This window comes from Mesoplodon densirostris, chromosome 5 (genome assembly GCF_025265405.1).
Source record: "Mesoplodon densirostris isolate mMesDen1 chromosome 5, mMesDen1 primary haplotype, whole genome shotgun sequence".
Taxonomy (NCBI): domain Eukaryota; kingdom Metazoa; phylum Chordata; class Mammalia; order Artiodactyla; family Ziphiidae; genus Mesoplodon; species Mesoplodon densirostris.
The window spans coordinates 108323507-108340665 of NC_082665.1; the positions used below are offsets into that span (position 1 = coordinate 108323507).

Here is a 17159-nt window from a genome sequence, read left to right on the forward strand (position 1 = left end):
GGTAGGCAGATTGTTATAGATTGAAGATAAAAGAGGCATAACAATAAACATAATGTGTGATTCTTAATCAAATACTATATCAATAACAATGTCAATATCAGTTATAAAAGACAGCTGGGGAATATTACTGAATAAAAGTTAATTTTCTTGACTATGTAGAAGAATGTCCTTTGGAGATGCCCACTAAAGTATCTGGGGGTGAAATTTCATAATGCCTGCAACTTACTTTCCAATAACTTGGAAAAAAATATTTATACACAGAGAAATGAAGAAAATGTAGCAATATGTTTTAAAAATAAATCGATAAAACAGCTATTATATCTCATCTCCTCCAAGATACTTGGAGAAAAAAATTATCTTATGGTTGACTAACAGGTCAGTAGACGTGCTAAGAACTTCAAAACCATGCATTTACACATGACGGAAGTCACCCCTGGCCTATTACCAAACTGGAAGGAGACAGCCCTGTTTATACTGTACCTTTACCATGTTTGGATAATACAGCCCTGGGAATCTAAAATTACACAAGGACAAATGTTGTCATACTCTAACATCTAAGCCAGTGATTCTCAAATATTTTTTTGGCCCTGGCCCACTTAGAAAGGAGAAGGGAACACCCAAGAGAGGGCAAAATGAAAACTGCCACTGCTATCACCATGACTACTGCCCAGTGCCACCTCTACTATGGCCTGGGTAAAAAGACAGCAATTACACAAGTACAAAATATTAACAAAAGTAAAATTGATCAGTAGTTCCATATACATATTAATAACACATATAACAGGAACTAAAATATAAGCTCAACTCAAGATCACAAAGCATTTTTGGAAAAAAAAAATGGAGAATGTCCACTCCTTGTGAATGTATATGCACAACAGATTTAGAACACTACCAGAACAGATGAACAACTCATTAGATTTCATCCCGAGTCCTCAGAAGGGCACAATGCAGCCATCATCAAGCTGTGAAAGCTGGCAGAATTAAAAGGAATCAAAGTTCTCTTCCTCGAGGTTCTCCTTCATTCTTCTCTCCAAGTAGCTGGTTTGGCTCCTTCTGCCCATAAAGCCTGAGCAGGGCCAAGGCCAGGAGAGGAAGCTTGAAATGGGTGGCCTGGACTTTTGGTGCCCTGAGCCTTGGGGGAAAAAGGCACAAGAGTTTCTGGGAGCTACAACTGGTCCAACCTAGCTTATTAGGCTAAGAGATCAGAAAGGAGTGTGGAGCTGGAGACCTAAACTGTGTTCAAGTCTGTTGGCTTGGAGAATCCCCTGTGCATTTATGTTTTGGGAATCAAGAATGGCAGCAGGACTCTGGTATGGAAACAGGCTCTCCACATAACTAATGGGAAATATGACAAACATCTGGTACAGCCAACATCTGGGTGAGCATACCATATACAGGGGCTGAGATTTCAGGGTAGGTTCATTCTGAATCTCAAATGGCAAGAATAGCTGCATTTGTCCTGGGCAAAGTCCTACATGGAGAAAGCAAGGCTTCTGTTCTGGGACAGAATCTGGTATCAGTAGGTATAGGGAAAGATCTCTTCACAATGGTCACAGTGGCAGTATTCAAGATATTATTTATTTAAAGTAACTTTTGTTTTCATCACACTAATAAATTCACATAGTTTAAGAAATCAAATAGAACTACAAGGTTTATGATAATGAGTAACAGTGGTAGTACTCAGGGTTTTAGATTAGAGATTAATCATGGTGGTGGGGGGGATATGTTGATTTTTCCAGCTTATTCTTTCCTTACTTGTCCTGTTTCTCAGTAAGGACCAAAGGACTGACTATCACCCTGGTGATATATTTCAGGGCCCCAGGATGTAAGATCAACCACGAAGTAGCAGAATTAATCAATTAACAATTAAAGAAGTCTTCCCTATATGGATGGCCAATATCATCTTCTGTACAATAAATAACACAAGAGCCAAATTAGGAACTGATAAAACTAGTTCCTGGAACATCTGGCTCCAGGAATCAGATTTCTCCCAAGCAGTGTGAAAAACCTACAGTCAGCAGAAGAGAGGCTTCAGGAATTGGTGTGTGGACAAAAAAACCCACTCTGTTTTTCATGATTTAGAGCTAGAAACTTGGGGTAACATAATCAGCTCAAGAAAAAAGCCTTTGAACTTATCATGACATGGACTATGGGAAAAGACCGTCAGATCCAACAAATAGGGTTATAATTACATTGGTATTGGAACAGGACCAGCCCAAGAGCGAGATTCAAATCTTGATGACCCTGCATGAAGATGGCTGGAGTGTGAAATAATAACCTACAAAACTAGAGCCAGGTCTTGCTACAGTGGGAAAAGAGGCGAGGGAAGAAAACACCTTTCTTACTCATAAGAGTAAATGAGGTTATATCAAGTATTTGGAATTCTACAGCTGGAAACTTTGGGGGATGCAAGCCCAGGAATATTTTGTTGGTGAGTTCCTGTAAAAAATGATAGGCACTTACTTTAAAGATGGTGTGGATTGGGAGTTTGGGATTGACATGTACACACTGCCATATTTAAAATGGATAACCAATAAGGACCTACTACATAGCACAGGGAACTCTGCTCAATACTCTGTAACAGCCTAAATGGGAAAAGAATCTGAAAAAGAATAGATGCATGTATATGTATAACTGAATCACTCTGCTGTACACCTGAAACTAATACAACACTGTTAATCAACTATGCTCCAATATAAAATAAAAAATTTTTTAAAAGGTGGTATGGAGACTGTCTCCAGAGAGACCCCTCTCAATTCACAAATGGGGTGGCAGAAAAACAGGGTTAGCAGGGACATGAGACGATCACTTCAGAATTCTGAAAATGGAACCCAAGAGGTCTTGAATACAAGAGTTAGAAATTAAAGGGAGGAAAAGGAGCTTAAAAAAAACTGGCCCAACTTTGAAAAGGTATAAATAGCATTAGTAGAGAGTGGTATCTGAAACTTCTGAGGTCACCTGCAAAGGCAGTGGAATTTCTCCCAGGAGACAGGAATTAGAGTTATTGATAGAATGTCTCCCACCTGGGTTTTAAATTAGACAATAGAATTGATACCATGAAGAAGTTAAAACCATGAGGCCACGCTCTGTAGGCCTCTCTTCCATTTTGTTTACCTTGGATGACCCTAAATCTCTGTTATGGACTCGAGCTGACAAAAGCAACATGGGTCTAGGTTGTGTCCCAGATCAAGTATTGGGCTTGTAGAATGCTGCTTTCTCAGGGGGAAAGGCTGGCTGTATGTGAGATTGGTGCTTCGATGACAAGAAGCTGCAGTGTTCACACTGGCTCTGGAAAGTGAAATGTTGCTACATTTTGTTTGGATGGGCCTGGTGTTATGGTATTTTATGCTCTTACTGCTCCCTGGAATGTGGAATATATGACGCAAGATAGATTCAACAATGGAGAAATCCAGCTCCGAAGAAGCCAAAGCTCCAGCTTAAGGGGCCCTGAGGTTGTAGCTTCCTTGAGACCCCCAAACAAAGCCCTTCTGTCTAGGGTAAAAGCAGGAAGAGATGAAAATGGTGGTTTTACACTTATAAAGGGATTTAAATTTCTCTGTGGAAAAGAGGGACTGACTGGACAAGGGGGTTATACTTTATAGGAAAGGGCTTTATTGGGGGCATTCTTACACTGCTGGGCTCTTATACGAACTAGAATGTTTATATTACCTAGTAACTTCATAGAATGGGGAGGGGTGGTGGGTGATTTAGAGGTTTGCTTCTGCTAGGCCCAGCTCCATGATATCATCCCACAACAAGTTTCCTCCCTCCCCTGCCCCCTCTTCCACTGCCTCTTCCACCAATGGCAGCCACTGGTGGCACAACCAGGACACGGTACCTCAAAATCAAATCACCAGCTACAATTTGGGCAGAAGATGAAAAACTAAATTTTGCCCATGGGAGTCAGTTTGGCAGGTCACTGTATAATGTACACTTGCAACCCAAAAGGTAGAACAGTACCACCCAGGCTGACCACTCAAAATGTGGGGGGCACTCTAGCCTCCAGGGGGTGCTCCAGGCTTCCCCTACCTCTTTACTCTGCCTCCGGAGAGACCGTGACCCAAGACAAGGGTGATGCCCAGGTCCTAAAGTGCAGACAGAGCGAGGATAGCTTTGGCTAGGAAGAGAAGTGGTCCTCGAGGCCATCTATTTGCCTCTTCTGCAGCAAGGGGCTGGAAAGGCTGGGCGGGTGCTGGGAAGAGGTCAGGGTGATGGGCCTATACACAGGGAGGGCTTAGGGGTCAAAGAGTCCTCAAGGGGGACCTATGGCCCAGTGGCAAGTTTGCCAGGGTAAAGAGGTTGGCTGGCCATGTCCCTGGTCATCAACTAGGAAGAGCAGTTGCTAAATGGAATTTATAGGACATTGGCCTTATCCCTTCTTCACCTCTACCAGTACTAACAATAATGACAGGTGATTTTTTTAAGGGCTTCTATTCTAAGTCTGGCTAAAATAGAAGGAAAAAGATTCTTTGTATTAATGCTTTCTTTCTCCTCCCAAAAGAAGTGGTCATGTTAGTAAGAGGAACCCACCTTGGCTGAATGTACTAAATCAGGAATGTCCTGACTCGGGAGGGGAACTGCAGGTCAGAAAGAGGGCCTATCACGGAACAGCTGCCTCTCATTGAAACTGCATCTTTCCAACAGTCATTTCTAAATAGAAAACTGGTTTCTCAAATAAGGAAGATAATTTAATGCCAATGGTAGTAGAGAGGTTTTTGGGGTTTTTTTTTTTTTCTTTGACCCAGATGAACTAGTTTCAGATTTACTTCAAGTTCACACTCTCTCCACACTTTAGTATTATTCTTGAAACAGCTTGGATTTGTGCAGTTCATTTTCTTTCAGGGACTCATCCATCCTAACAATTTAGGATTGTTATTTTAGAATTCCAAAAATGGAAACCCGGAGGCCTTGAATATTAGAGTTAGAAATGAAAGGGAGAAAAAGGAGCTTAGAAAAGATCTGGCCCAACTCTGACTGAGGTAGGGCTTGTGTATTACAATACAGGGCTCTGCCGTGAAAATATTTTGTACAGAACCAATATTTCTAATTGCATCAGTGCCACATACCAAAACTCTAGGCCACAGAGAAACTAATATGATAGACAACTTATTTGCTTAACTTTTACCATTGAGAAAGAGGCCTAAATAGAGCCCTGTTCTCCCAACTCGGGTTCGGTTAGAGGTGAAAGGCTGGCTCCCCCCACTGTGGGCTTTCCGTCAGCCACAGCAAATTCTACCATGAAGGGCTGCTCACAGCGGAACACCCCATCAGGAAAGGGGGAAACAGCGCATTCCTCCTGAATGGAAAAAAATGCAAGACCAAACCTTACACCCCTTCTATAATTTATTCCCAGTTTATTTGATTTTCGTCTAAACTGGCATTAAAGCATCAACAATATTTGAAGTGGGATTTAATCACTGTGGAAAATTTTACCTTCAAGTTTAAAGTTCATCTTAAAAGTCTTACGGGAGAAAACTCAAACCCTAGAGAAATAGGCTTCTCATACGAGAGAACCATTCCCTTCTATTTATAACCCCGACGCTCCTAAGAGCAGAAACGCACCAAGTGTGTCAAGGGTACCTAAACTATGACTTGTCCCCTCACACATTCAGTCTTACTGGGGAACAGCATTAGCCACACAAAGTCTAGATGCAGCCCGGGAAGACCTGGCTAGTGTATGTGTTTGAAAGAGGAATCAGAAAATGAGAAATAGCCCGAGCTAGTTTTTTTCTATCTATCACTAAGGTCATCACAGGGGCTTTCAGAACTCATGTTACAAACTTACTTCCCTGCAGGCTGGAGGCTGGTGTTGGGGCCTGCTGAACAGGGCGGGGAGGGAACAGAACAGAGAGCGGTGGTGTGCAAAACACACCCCCCCAAGTGTCAGCTGCGCACAGAGCACCATGCTACTGCTCAGGCAGACGTGAAGAAACACATGACAGGGGTTCTCTGCTTTTGGACACATTTAGAGCCTAAGAGAAACAGTTTGCTTCTTGTTTCGACAGGAATGGAAATTGGGAAGCAGGAACCTTGTTTAATATGTCAAAATACAGAATACATTAAAGCCCTATGCTGTTTTCTCTTTATTCCCCAAGAAATAAGATCCCAGGCTGGTGGGGAAGGAAAGGAAAGAGAATGAAGCTGAGGGGGAGCAGAAATGTTCTGACTCTGCTGAGGTACCCTCAGCACAGTGACATTATCTCTACTGAATTATTCTCTATTAAAATTCAGATTAGGAAACTTGGGGTAGGCCTTCCAGGATCTGGTCTTTACTGTGGGCAGCCAAGTAGAAGAGACATCCCCCCTCTTCTATTCTACCTTTTCTATGGGAAAAGTATAAAAGACCCTCGTTAAGTGCCCTTTCAGGCAATTACAAAGCATTTCCAGGCACTCAGCTGAGAAGTGTTTATGTAAGCTAAGTCCTCCTCAGCCCCTCTGGAGAAGCACAAGTATCAGCATCCTCTTACACAGCCCATATCTAGGGTTACCTCCTGAGAGGTTTCAAACTCTCTCACAAAAGGACAATCTGCCCAGGCCTGTTCTTTTTTTAATAGGGAAGGGAAGACATTCTTGCAAGACCAATTTACAGCAAGGGAAACATTTCAGGAAAAAAAAAATCCTTACAGCAAAAGCACAAATGCAAACAGCCTTGTTAGGTGGTGAGGATGACGAGCAGGAACGAAGAACTCTTAATTTAAAACCCTGAGGAAATGGCACCGGATCATTACTATTAAGTTTTTTTTTTTTTTAACGGATTGTCCTTTTTATGCTTATCATACAGCCCTGGTCTAGCCCACACAGCCCTTTGAGGTGGGGGAGGAGGGGGGGTATGTCTGCGAGCAGTTAGCCAAGAGGCTGGAAGATGTTTAGGGTGGGCAATACTGAGGCAAGTGTACCCCTAGAACCTGGCCTAGTTTGGGGGTGAGGAGGCCACTCTGGTGTTGGGGTTCCTCCTGGTACTTCCTGGGATGTTGAGGAGAAAAGGCATTTGATGAGTACCCCGTGGGAGGCTTGCTGCCGTAGTGAGGCTCCCCCATAGCTAAGGACCAGTCTGGGAAGGGTCACTTTAAAATGACAGGTATCTGACCACAGTGGGAAATTAAACGGGAGAGAGAAGGCCAAGGAGTCGAGAAATTACAGCTAGGTCCCTCCCACGTTAAAATGTTAAGTAGAAGTGCTATAGCAGAAAAACACCCGTTCTTCAGGCCTGGAGTAAAGCCTGGCGTAGAAGAGAGGCAGGACTCTTCAGTGGGGAGATAAAGCCACAGCCCCAAGGGAACCAAGAGATAAAAGGGTAATATCCTCAGATCAAGTCTCAACACCTCTCTCTCCAGGGAAGCTAAACCACCCTCTCCTATTATCACTCCCTTTAGACAGCTACAGTCTAAAATGGGAGACAAAGAAGCGGGGGGCGGGCCCATGGGTCAGTAGCAGCCCTTTGCCTAAGCCCAGGCCCCCAGCCTGGCAGTTGGAGGGTTAAAGTCAGCACTTAAAAGAAAACTCAAACCCCATTAAGCCCAGGCTTGGAGAACAGGGAGCAACAGGGAAGCCAAAGGAAACTAATTTTGGAGGTTCTCCAAACTGCCAATCACCAGCATATTTCTAACAGTCCCAGTGTTGTTTGAGTTGGTTGTTTTTCCACAGCCTGCACAATGGGGTCTGGTTATTCATTGAAAAAGTCTGCAAGGGAGCCCGGCCCTCCATTCACAACCAATTTGGAATGCTCCATTCAGGCCGGGGTGGGGGGTGGGGGGACTGAGCCGCTCAGCTCGCTGGGGCCGACGAGCAGAGCCCAGCTGTCGCCGCAGGGACGCTTGCTCGCCCAGCGCGCTGTGTTTATGTAAGAAATTCAGACCCTGCAGGCGTGCTCTGCACTCCCTAAGATTCAGATGGCCGAGACGCTGGCTGAAATCCGCAAGGGTGTGCAAGTCAGCTCCAAGTGAGGTCGGCAAGTGCCCTCTGGCAAAAGAAATCTGTCTTGTGCGGCCCACTTCAGACTCTGACTGTAGCTACCAGCTGAGAGAAACAGACTTCAGCGGTATTTCTCCTGCCCTCAGGGACGAACTGGTTTGCATTAGAGGACAGCTCCCTATGGAAGCCAGCCTTTCCAGACTCCTTGCTTTTCCATTCATTGCCAATGGCTGTAACGGGAGCCACCTGGCTTCCTCCCCAAGGGAGTGGGTCTCTGGAGACACCCACTACTAGATTCTGGCTGCAGAGGGGGAGGGGTCGAGCTACCTATTATGAACAGTTTCACAGTTCCTTTTCCTGGCTTTGCATCCGGCCTGAAAAGTTTATAATACCCACCGGGCATGCTCAGGAGACATCAAAAGAGAACGGCAGGAGACCTGGGGGCGGGGGTGGGAGTGAAATCTACTCTAAGGACAACGCAAAGTACAACGCTAAAAACTGGTTGGGTTTCTATTCTTCTCAGACCTTCAATAGTCACCCTAAGGGAGATCTTATGAAGCCAGTGTGACAACTAGACTTTATTTCAAGGAAGAATATACTACTTTAGGAAAGATAAATTTTAGCACATGGGTTTTTCTTCTTTTTCGAAACATATTGGACTATTTTAAAATGTCTTATGTGGACCTCTTCTCACTGCCTGCCCCCATTCCCACAGCCAGTGAACTCAGATAGTGACACCGGAAGCATTTCTCGGCATCTTTCTAACTACAGACTCTCCATTCAGTGCCTGGAGTACTCTGCAGATCAGACTCAAACTCCTGGCCTTTTAATAGCTAGATCTTATCGTGCTCCCTGGAATCTTCACCCTTGGCCGCAACTTTCCTCTAGATGTTTCTTTCTGTTAGGCAAGGGAGCCTCCTTCATGAGGGGGCTCTTCTCAACTTTAACATCTGAGTTGCTAACATCTGTCATTTACCTGCCAAGCCCAAAGGTGTACTTACCTTGTGATTACACACACACACACACACACACCCCTGTGCGGGCATCCACCCACAGACACACTCGGGGCTTAGTGTCTTGCCTCTCCTTTATTTTAAGCTGAGCCTCTTAGAGGGATGGGACAATGATAGAAACTGATGACAAAAGCCTCTGTTAAATGAGCTTGATGAGTTCACAAAATGAATTTTTAAAAAAGAAACCTAATCCGGTACTGGCATCAACATGCCTGGCACTTGTCCAAGAGCTGGGAGCTGCAACATGACAAGACTCTGAGCTCCTTGGATTCCAAGTGGAGAAGCACTGTGTGCCAGGGCACAGATGGGGCCCAAGCTGCCTCAAGGGCAGCCATGTGCCCGAGAGGGGGCTGTCAGCCTCTGGGCCTGGATGTGCTTTACCACCATGAAAACTGCAGAAACACGTGGAGGGAACAGTCTCTGGGGAGAGAATTACACACCCTACCCTACCAGCGTTAATATTTTTTTCTAGGATTGAAATTAAAACAATGATACTACTAGATGGTTGAAATGGCAGATAGTACAAATCCTCAGCTTTATCAGTCTACCCATGTCTTAATATTATAAAGCCGAAGCATGCTGAAAAACAGGGGATAGACTGTAATTTCTTGATTGATGCCAGGATTTTGTTACCTCTGGAATCTACAAAAGTGATCTGCCCAGCAGACACAGATGTAATTCCCCATTCCAAGTCTTTTGCGCCAAACACAAATGATTGGAAAGGATACTGGGTTTTATTAGAAGACTGAGAGCAAAGAGACATAGAAGAGGAAGAGAAAAAAAATCTATTGTTTTTAATAAGCCTAACTGAGTTAAAGTCAGATGAAAAGGGATTTCGTGTAAACATATGGCTCTGTTTGATAAATGGGAACACTAGGTCTTGGGTCCTTAGGAGTCCAGCATCTTAGGGATCTTGGAGGCTATCAAAACAGGAAGGATTTCAAATCATTTAGTCCCTTCTCAGTGGTAAGGTGGTGAGTGGGATAGCTAACAAAGACTTTGAAAGGTTTGTAAAACTTGGAGTCAAATAACCTCCAGTTTTCATCCTCTTGCTTTAGCACACTTGTTTCTTCTCCCTACCTTCAGAGCTACCGGCTCTGGATAAGGATAAAATGATAGGCTTGACTCCCTCGAGCCTCTTATTTTTAAAGTGCCTACTGTTTTCTCTCTTACCTTTTGTAACAAAAAGACTTTAGGATGCTCCTTTCATACAGAAATGGCCCAAGGACACAGAGCAAGTAAATGTACAGTTTTGCTACATCATGTCTGGGGCCAAAATCATGTGCCCTCTCCCAAAGGAAGGCACTCCCTCTACCATATCAACCTCCTATGCAGTAAACAAACAAACAAAAAAAAAACAGATGAATAATATCATATAGAAACAGGATTAAGATCAATGTATTTTAGGCTCAAGGGCTGCCTTAACAGTTAATCCTGTTTCCCCAGTCATCTACTGCAATGTATTTATGAAATGTCGATTTTTATCAGTTAATTAGCCAGTCCTTAGGAAATTACCCTTACTTCCTCCAGTCGGCCCATTCTTTTTGAAGCACAGATCTAAAAAGAACACTTCCAGGGGAAAATAAGGTCATTTGGATTTTAAAACAATTCTTCAAATTATATTTGGTACAGAGACCATCTTTTAAAATAAGATTTTACCACACCTTCTCCCCAGCATAAAATATTTTAGTTATTCAACATGCCGACAGGTAAAACAGTCACAATTCAAACAAATGAGATTTTTAAAAATCAGAACTGAAATCTGCATTTAAAAAAACCCATTTATATATGCTAAAATCTAGTAATTACCCTAAGGTGCCCAAACAGTCAGCTCAGAAAAAATGAATGTCGACTACCCATACCTACCCCAAATCTAAGCACTTTGAGTTCCATTCTTATCCATGGTTTTGATTTGCAGCTAATTCTGTGAAAATGTGTAGTAAAAATGTGTAGTACACATCTATCTACTGACCCAGATTCCGTGGTTTGGTAGTTCTGTGTGTTAAGGCACATGTAGCTACACACACATTTATAATATACAAGATATATATTCATAGTTTTATCTGTATACACACTAATGTCTTCTAGGAAACATGTCTGTTTCATAATTTTTCTGTTTTATAATTTCTCTTTCTTCCAAATCCTACATGAAAAAACTCAAAACACCAAGATATTGAACTGGTTTCTTGGGATTGTAGAATGAAGAGAACTGTGGGTTAGACTGGGCAGCCAGCACTCTCCCAGGCCTTCCTGAGGGCCAGCTCCAGGTATCTGAAATAATGAGGGAGAGCCCTGAGCAGCCCTGAGCATGACAGTGCTCCCTGGCTCTGCAGCTTTGTGAGAGCTTCTTCAAGGATATGATTTTATACATTTTCCCCCCTCATTTCACTTAACCCCTCCCATTTGCCCCCAATCACTAGTCAGTCTCCCCAGCTATCCGGACCTTGTCATAAGTAAAATGAAAGGGTTAGGCAAGACCACCTCTACAAGGGACCTCTAGCTCAAACAATTTGGGATCTTCAGGATTATTCATCAGGATCAAGGGATGATGCATGGCATTGGCAGAACCCCTATGTCTATAGGTTAAACTTTCTATTCCCTTGAATGTGACCTTTAGGAGTTTCCAGGTGGGGGATACTTTACTAATGTCTGACTTTGTGACGTAAGGGGAAATCTATACAACTAGAAGTAGGCTAGGCATTTCTATAAGACTTATAAGAATAGTGGTTTCATTTATTTAAATCACACTTACAGATGGATGCCTATGGGTAGAAACCCAAATCTAGAAAATTTACAAAATATAATCTCTTTAGAAGTTGAGCTTACAGTGTTTATCAAAAAAAGGTAAGCCATAATCTTCAAACCTGACGTTCTAAAATAAAACGTTGCCTACATTACTTGGTATTTCTTTTTCTCTCTCTCACACATACACAAAAACTCTCACACATACAAGATGGAAAATTAATCAAATCATCAACAACAGGAAAGGCAGACTACTACTCGTGGCAGGCCACAGAAGAATATTTGCAGAAACAAACGTTTCTGCTAACCTAGGGAAGAGGTTTGCTTTACCTAGCAAGTGTGAGTTTGGTTTATAGTTCATTGATCGGGTGATTCAAACCAATTCATAAGATTTCATTAAATTTAAATGAGCTTCCCCCCCTCCCCTGGAACAATCATGGGCTCTTCCAGAAGGTGACTGGAGTGGAAGCTGATCCTCAGCAGGAGGTTGTGAGATGCACTCACAGAGTCTGCCCAGCCCTGGGCTCTGCCAGCTCCCATGAGTCTACACTGCCTGTCTCAACTGCAGTCAAAGCAGTTACACATGTAACAGCAAGGATAAATGGCTCAAGGATACACCTCCCCACATTTGGGTTCCTGCCTAACTTCTATTTGAATCTATCCTTCTTGAAGCTCCATCTCCAGAAATAAGAGTCAGAGAGGGGGAGAGAATTATTAAGAGACTTTTTGAGGCTACTCAACCATCTGCTTTATCCTTAAAAGACAGAAAAGCTCAACCTTAAGAAGTTAAAGCAAAAAGCAAACAAAGTAAGAAACACATCACACTTGGTAAGCAGAAACATCTCCCTAAGCAGCTCCATTTTAGGTATGGCACTTTAATTAAAGAAGTTAGCACATTCTATTTGCTGAGCAGGAATTATTTCTAAGGAGCCAAAACACATTTATTGATTCCTTCACTTTAGCTTCTTCCTGCAGATAAATATCTCTCCAAATATAAATCCTGTTTGCTGACATCTTTCTCTAAAGAACATACCTTTGATTCAGCACATGAAATCAACCTGTATGCAGTCATCTCACCTTCCTTTTAACTCTTGTGGGTTACAGAGAAACAAGTGTCATAAAAGCATTACCTCTGCCAAGAAAGCCACCTCCCAGACTGCAGTTTATGCTGCTCTGAGCAAGAACCGGAAAGGCTGGGCCAAATTGTCAACATGGAACAAAGTAGGATTACAAATCCTGTCTTTTATCTTGCAAACACACACACACACACACACACACACACACACACACACGATTTAGGTTATCTTTATTTAGTCTTTTAGTGGCAAGCTTCCCAATCACTTGAAAGCAGTCAGAGGGCAATAATTAACACGCATTTACTCTCCTATAGAAAACATTCACAGCAAGCTGTGACAAAGCTAAGGTAACCATGCATCTGTGGGTTACAGTTTGTTCCCTTTCAAAGTTTCCCAGCACTGCACCTTGAATACGAGGCCGATCATTAAAGAATGTTTAGCAGGTACCTCTGGTCTTTCATTTATTGATTTAGAACACCCAACTTTTACTTAGACCAAAAGATATGCTCTCTCCCAGTGGCATTTTTACACACACACACACACACACACACACACACACACGAGATAAAACAAAGCTGGGAAGAATGTGTTGGTGCAAAATGAGAAATCGAATCCTTGCCTGCCTCAGGTGCTTGCTATTATAAACTATGACTAAGACACGAATTTCTCTATGATGCAACTCTCAAGAGAGGCAGCATTTTTCTCCAGGCCTCTCTTAAACCTGCTCATTCGCCAGTAACTAATGCTCTCTAGAGCTGCCCTGTGCTGCTCAAATTTCATCAGCCAGCTTTGTCCTTGATAGCTCTTCCTGGACCATAAAATCTCCCAGACCTGTTGAGGACAGCCCCAAAAGATCAGTGTAATGCGAACCGCGCCTGTGCCAGCCCCGAGGGCCGTCTTTTGAGCTCCCACTGCATTTGTTATCTCAGTGATATGAGCACTTAAAGACCATTTTAAGAAAGTTTTTACTCTCCTCTGAATGATAAAGTCCTGACAACTACATGAAAAATAAGTGTAAATCAGGTCACTCTGTGACCACCTTTTGTCAACTTTGAACTAGAAACAACACTGACAACATGTTTGGTGAAGCGACAATTAACTGGAATCTTCCATTAACTATTTTCTGCACCTTTAAAAGAAAAAAAAAGTCAGGCTCATGATCTGCATCAAGGATTTAATTTATAAAACAAACCCCAAAAAACCACTGTAAAAGGATGACTGATTTATGGATGCTTGCTCCAACAACTTATATATTTCAATTAATTTATCATTTGGATCTTGAAGCCTTGCAAAATTCTTAGGCAAAAAGACATTTTAAGATAAAATCATGTTCAGTAAATCTCACCTGCAATACAATAAATGCACTTTAGAAATAATTTCAATAAGGAATGAAACAAATTCGGAGGGGGGTTAACTTTGAATTATTAAAAGAAACCAAACACATTCCACTGTCCAAATATGCTGGCTACAACTGGAAAGAGTATTCTAGACTTGGATGATCCAAGACCAGACAATTTCAGAACACATGTGCCACCACCAGAAAGGTACTTACAGTTATCAGACTGAAAATCTGGGACAAACTGTTCGTCATCAGGAACTTGTGCTGGAAAAGAGATTTTTATTTTAGACCTTTAAGTTTTATTAAAAAGCACAGTAAAATGTTTTATGTGGAAAATAGGACAGCCAAGAAACTTGCCTTCAGCTAACCAAGCCTCTTGAAGTTGACTGAGATCCTGAAACAACTCTGGAATTGAAAACAGAAGACACCAGAATGAGGAGAATTCTTCTGCTAGGGAGAAGAGGGAAGAGCTGGCTGCATGCAGCTTTTGCGGGGAGCCATGTGAACAAGCCACAACAGAGGGGAAAGCTTCACTACCTTCAGAATCATGAGCCAGATCTGTGTCCAAAAACTTCCTCTTTCTGTCAATCACAGGCCGCCCTCTACTCTCCTCTGACCGAGATTTCTGAAAGAGGCCAACAGACAGTGAAGACTCAAGTGTAATAAAGGGGTCCAAAGGGGGTTGTGCCATAAACCAATAAGGAGAAGACTCATGTTCGAAGAGGGAAAACAAAACAAACCAAAAGCCACATAAACTTACCCCTGGGACCATAAAAGGGACTTGTTGATCATAAAAACCATCCATGGTGCTTCCAATGTCTCTAATGTCACTTTGGAAGGTCTCAGCATTGAGTAATTTCTGGGGGGAAAGGGGTCCTCCTGTAATACGAATTTGGGAGATTTTAACCGAGAGGGGGGAAGAAAGAGAAATGAAGTAATTTTATATTGCTTGTCCTTTTAGGGCCTGTGCAAAATCACTACCTTTCTCTGAGGTAATTAAAGCCCACTTCAAGGTGTAAGCTTTACAGACTAACGCTGGGCTTGATTAAGGGCATCAAAGATTCATGGTGTACTTAGTGCCAAATCCATTCACCTAGTCAGTCTTTTAATCTTTTTCTCTCTCTCTTTTTATTTAATCATTACTACCTGTCCCCTACCAAAAAAAAAAAACCCCTTATTTTCATTAAAAAGGGCGATTTCAAGATTCTCTCCATAAGAATATTCCCCAGGGCGTTTGTAGTGTTAGGTTTTTTTTTTTTTTTTTAGACATAATTTAATTTTTGACAGTACAGTGACAGGAAGGAGAAAAACTGGGTTTAAGCATTCCAAATTATTTGCAATTAAGAATCTGACATACATACTGTTTCTAAAAGTATTTTGTAGGTCAGTGGTAAAACACTAAAAATAGTTCCAGGAATACAACGATCAGTGTTATACTTATCTTCATACACAACTTTTTATTAAAACTTAAACCTTCTGTCCAAACAGCTGTAGTGTCTGTAATGTCACAGATATCTCCGTGGCAACTTACAGAGATGTCTGTGATATCTCCAACTTCTTAAAGAATAAAGTAGCTATGAAAAGTAACGCATAAAGTTAACTAAATTCCACTGCACATATTTTAAATGCATCTCTACCACAGATCTTTAAAAAGCATTAAAAGCAAAAGATCCATGGAAAGAAAAATGAGTTTATTATAATGAAATCATTTTTTCTCAAACATGACCAAAAAATAAAATTAAACTTGTTTCAGCACTGTCAAGTGTTGGGGCTGGGAAGGGAGGTTGGGGGTCAGAATGGAGAGGAGGAACTTTTTCTAATTTGAGAGGTATAAACTAACAATTTTAGGAAAGTGCCATTTTCCCGAACACTGTTTTATTCTTCAAACAAAAACGCAGTTAATTCAACAAAATGGGGGAACATTAATTTCACTCATCCCAGCTCTAAGCAATGCGAAACACTTCAGGATAAATCTTTCTTTAACTTGTATACAAATTTTAGATAGGGAACTTTTCCTCAGTGGGCAATTCCATCCAATTTGTTTTTCACACTGTGTGAAACATATCCTATTTTTCTAAGTTAGCAGGATACGAGGAAACCCTTCACGGCCAGCCTCCTCTCAGCACTTTGGTCCAAGTAATAAGATATTTTCCAAGTCAAAGAGAAAGAGGGAGAGGAACAAAACTGCACACTTCATAACTTCCTAGAAAAACACTTCGGCTAGCCTGCCCGCGTGCCTTCCAAACAGCGCTAAAACGTTCAGAATAAAGCTTCTTTCCCAAATGTCACCAACTCGTAAACAAAATCTGAGGGGCATCAACAGTGAGTTGAGGGGCAAGAAAATGAGTTCTCTGCAGCCTTCAAAAATCTGTCAGATTAAATAAATTGTGGCCTTAGAAATTCTGTAAATATCTATTGGGAGAAGGGGACAACGGGTAGGAGATCGGAGAGGGAGATATTTTCAGAGTCTCACGATGAAATACGTTGCAAAAATACTTCACCATGAAGAGCAAAAATACCTTTAAAAAAATTAAATGAAAGAAAGAAGCGAACCCAAAAGAGGGATCAAGGATCTTTAACGCAGCTCTCAAAGTTCAAGGGCTAGAAAAATAGTGTTCAAAGTGTAATTTTTTTTAAAGCCTGAAGGGAAGGCTCGAGTTCATCCAGGAGTTTAAACCACTTCCTTTGTGCCCCCCCCGCTTCCCGGGGCCCCCAGGAAAAACTTTAACACAGCGCAGCGGCGCGATCGAGGCCCCTCCCCCGCGGCGCGCAGCGGGCCCGGTTTTATGAATGAGAGAGAGCCGCGGCCGCCACATCAGGTAAAGACTGTAACTGGATCCCTCTCACTGGGCCCCATTCACAAAACAAGACACACTTCCACCCAATTCCCAGCCTTCTCCATTCAAGAAAACTCCTTCAGATGCGCCCCCGCCCCCACTCCCAAAGCTCGCCCAGCCTCCGACGCAGGCCCCTCACCCCAGCGTCCTAGGAAGAAAGCTCAATGCTTCATTCACAAAAAGGGAAAGAAAAAAAAGCCGCAGGGAGCGGCGAGCCAACGAAAGAAACCCGCTTCATTCA

General features: G+C 42.4%; 1 protein-coding gene across 1 annotated transcript in view; it reads right to left on the bottom strand.

Annotated features, from left to right (window-relative positions):
- The window catches only part of ETV5 (ETS variant transcription factor 5), a 57043-nt gene that overhangs the window by 38894 nt on the left and 990 nt on the right, over positions 1 to 17159 (bottom strand). Inside the window, exons 2-5 of the mRNA XM_060099263.1 lie at positions 14842 to 14960; positions 14619 to 14706; positions 14439 to 14486; positions 14295 to 14345 (exon numbers count right to left, since the gene is read on the bottom strand). Coding sequence (XP_059955246.1) covers positions 14295 to 14345; positions 14439 to 14486; positions 14619 to 14706; positions 14842 to 14886 — 232 coding nt within the window. The 5' untranslated portion in view covers positions 14887 to 14960. The remainder of the gene's footprint in view (positions 1 to 14294; positions 14346 to 14438; positions 14487 to 14618; positions 14707 to 14841; positions 14961 to 17159) is intronic.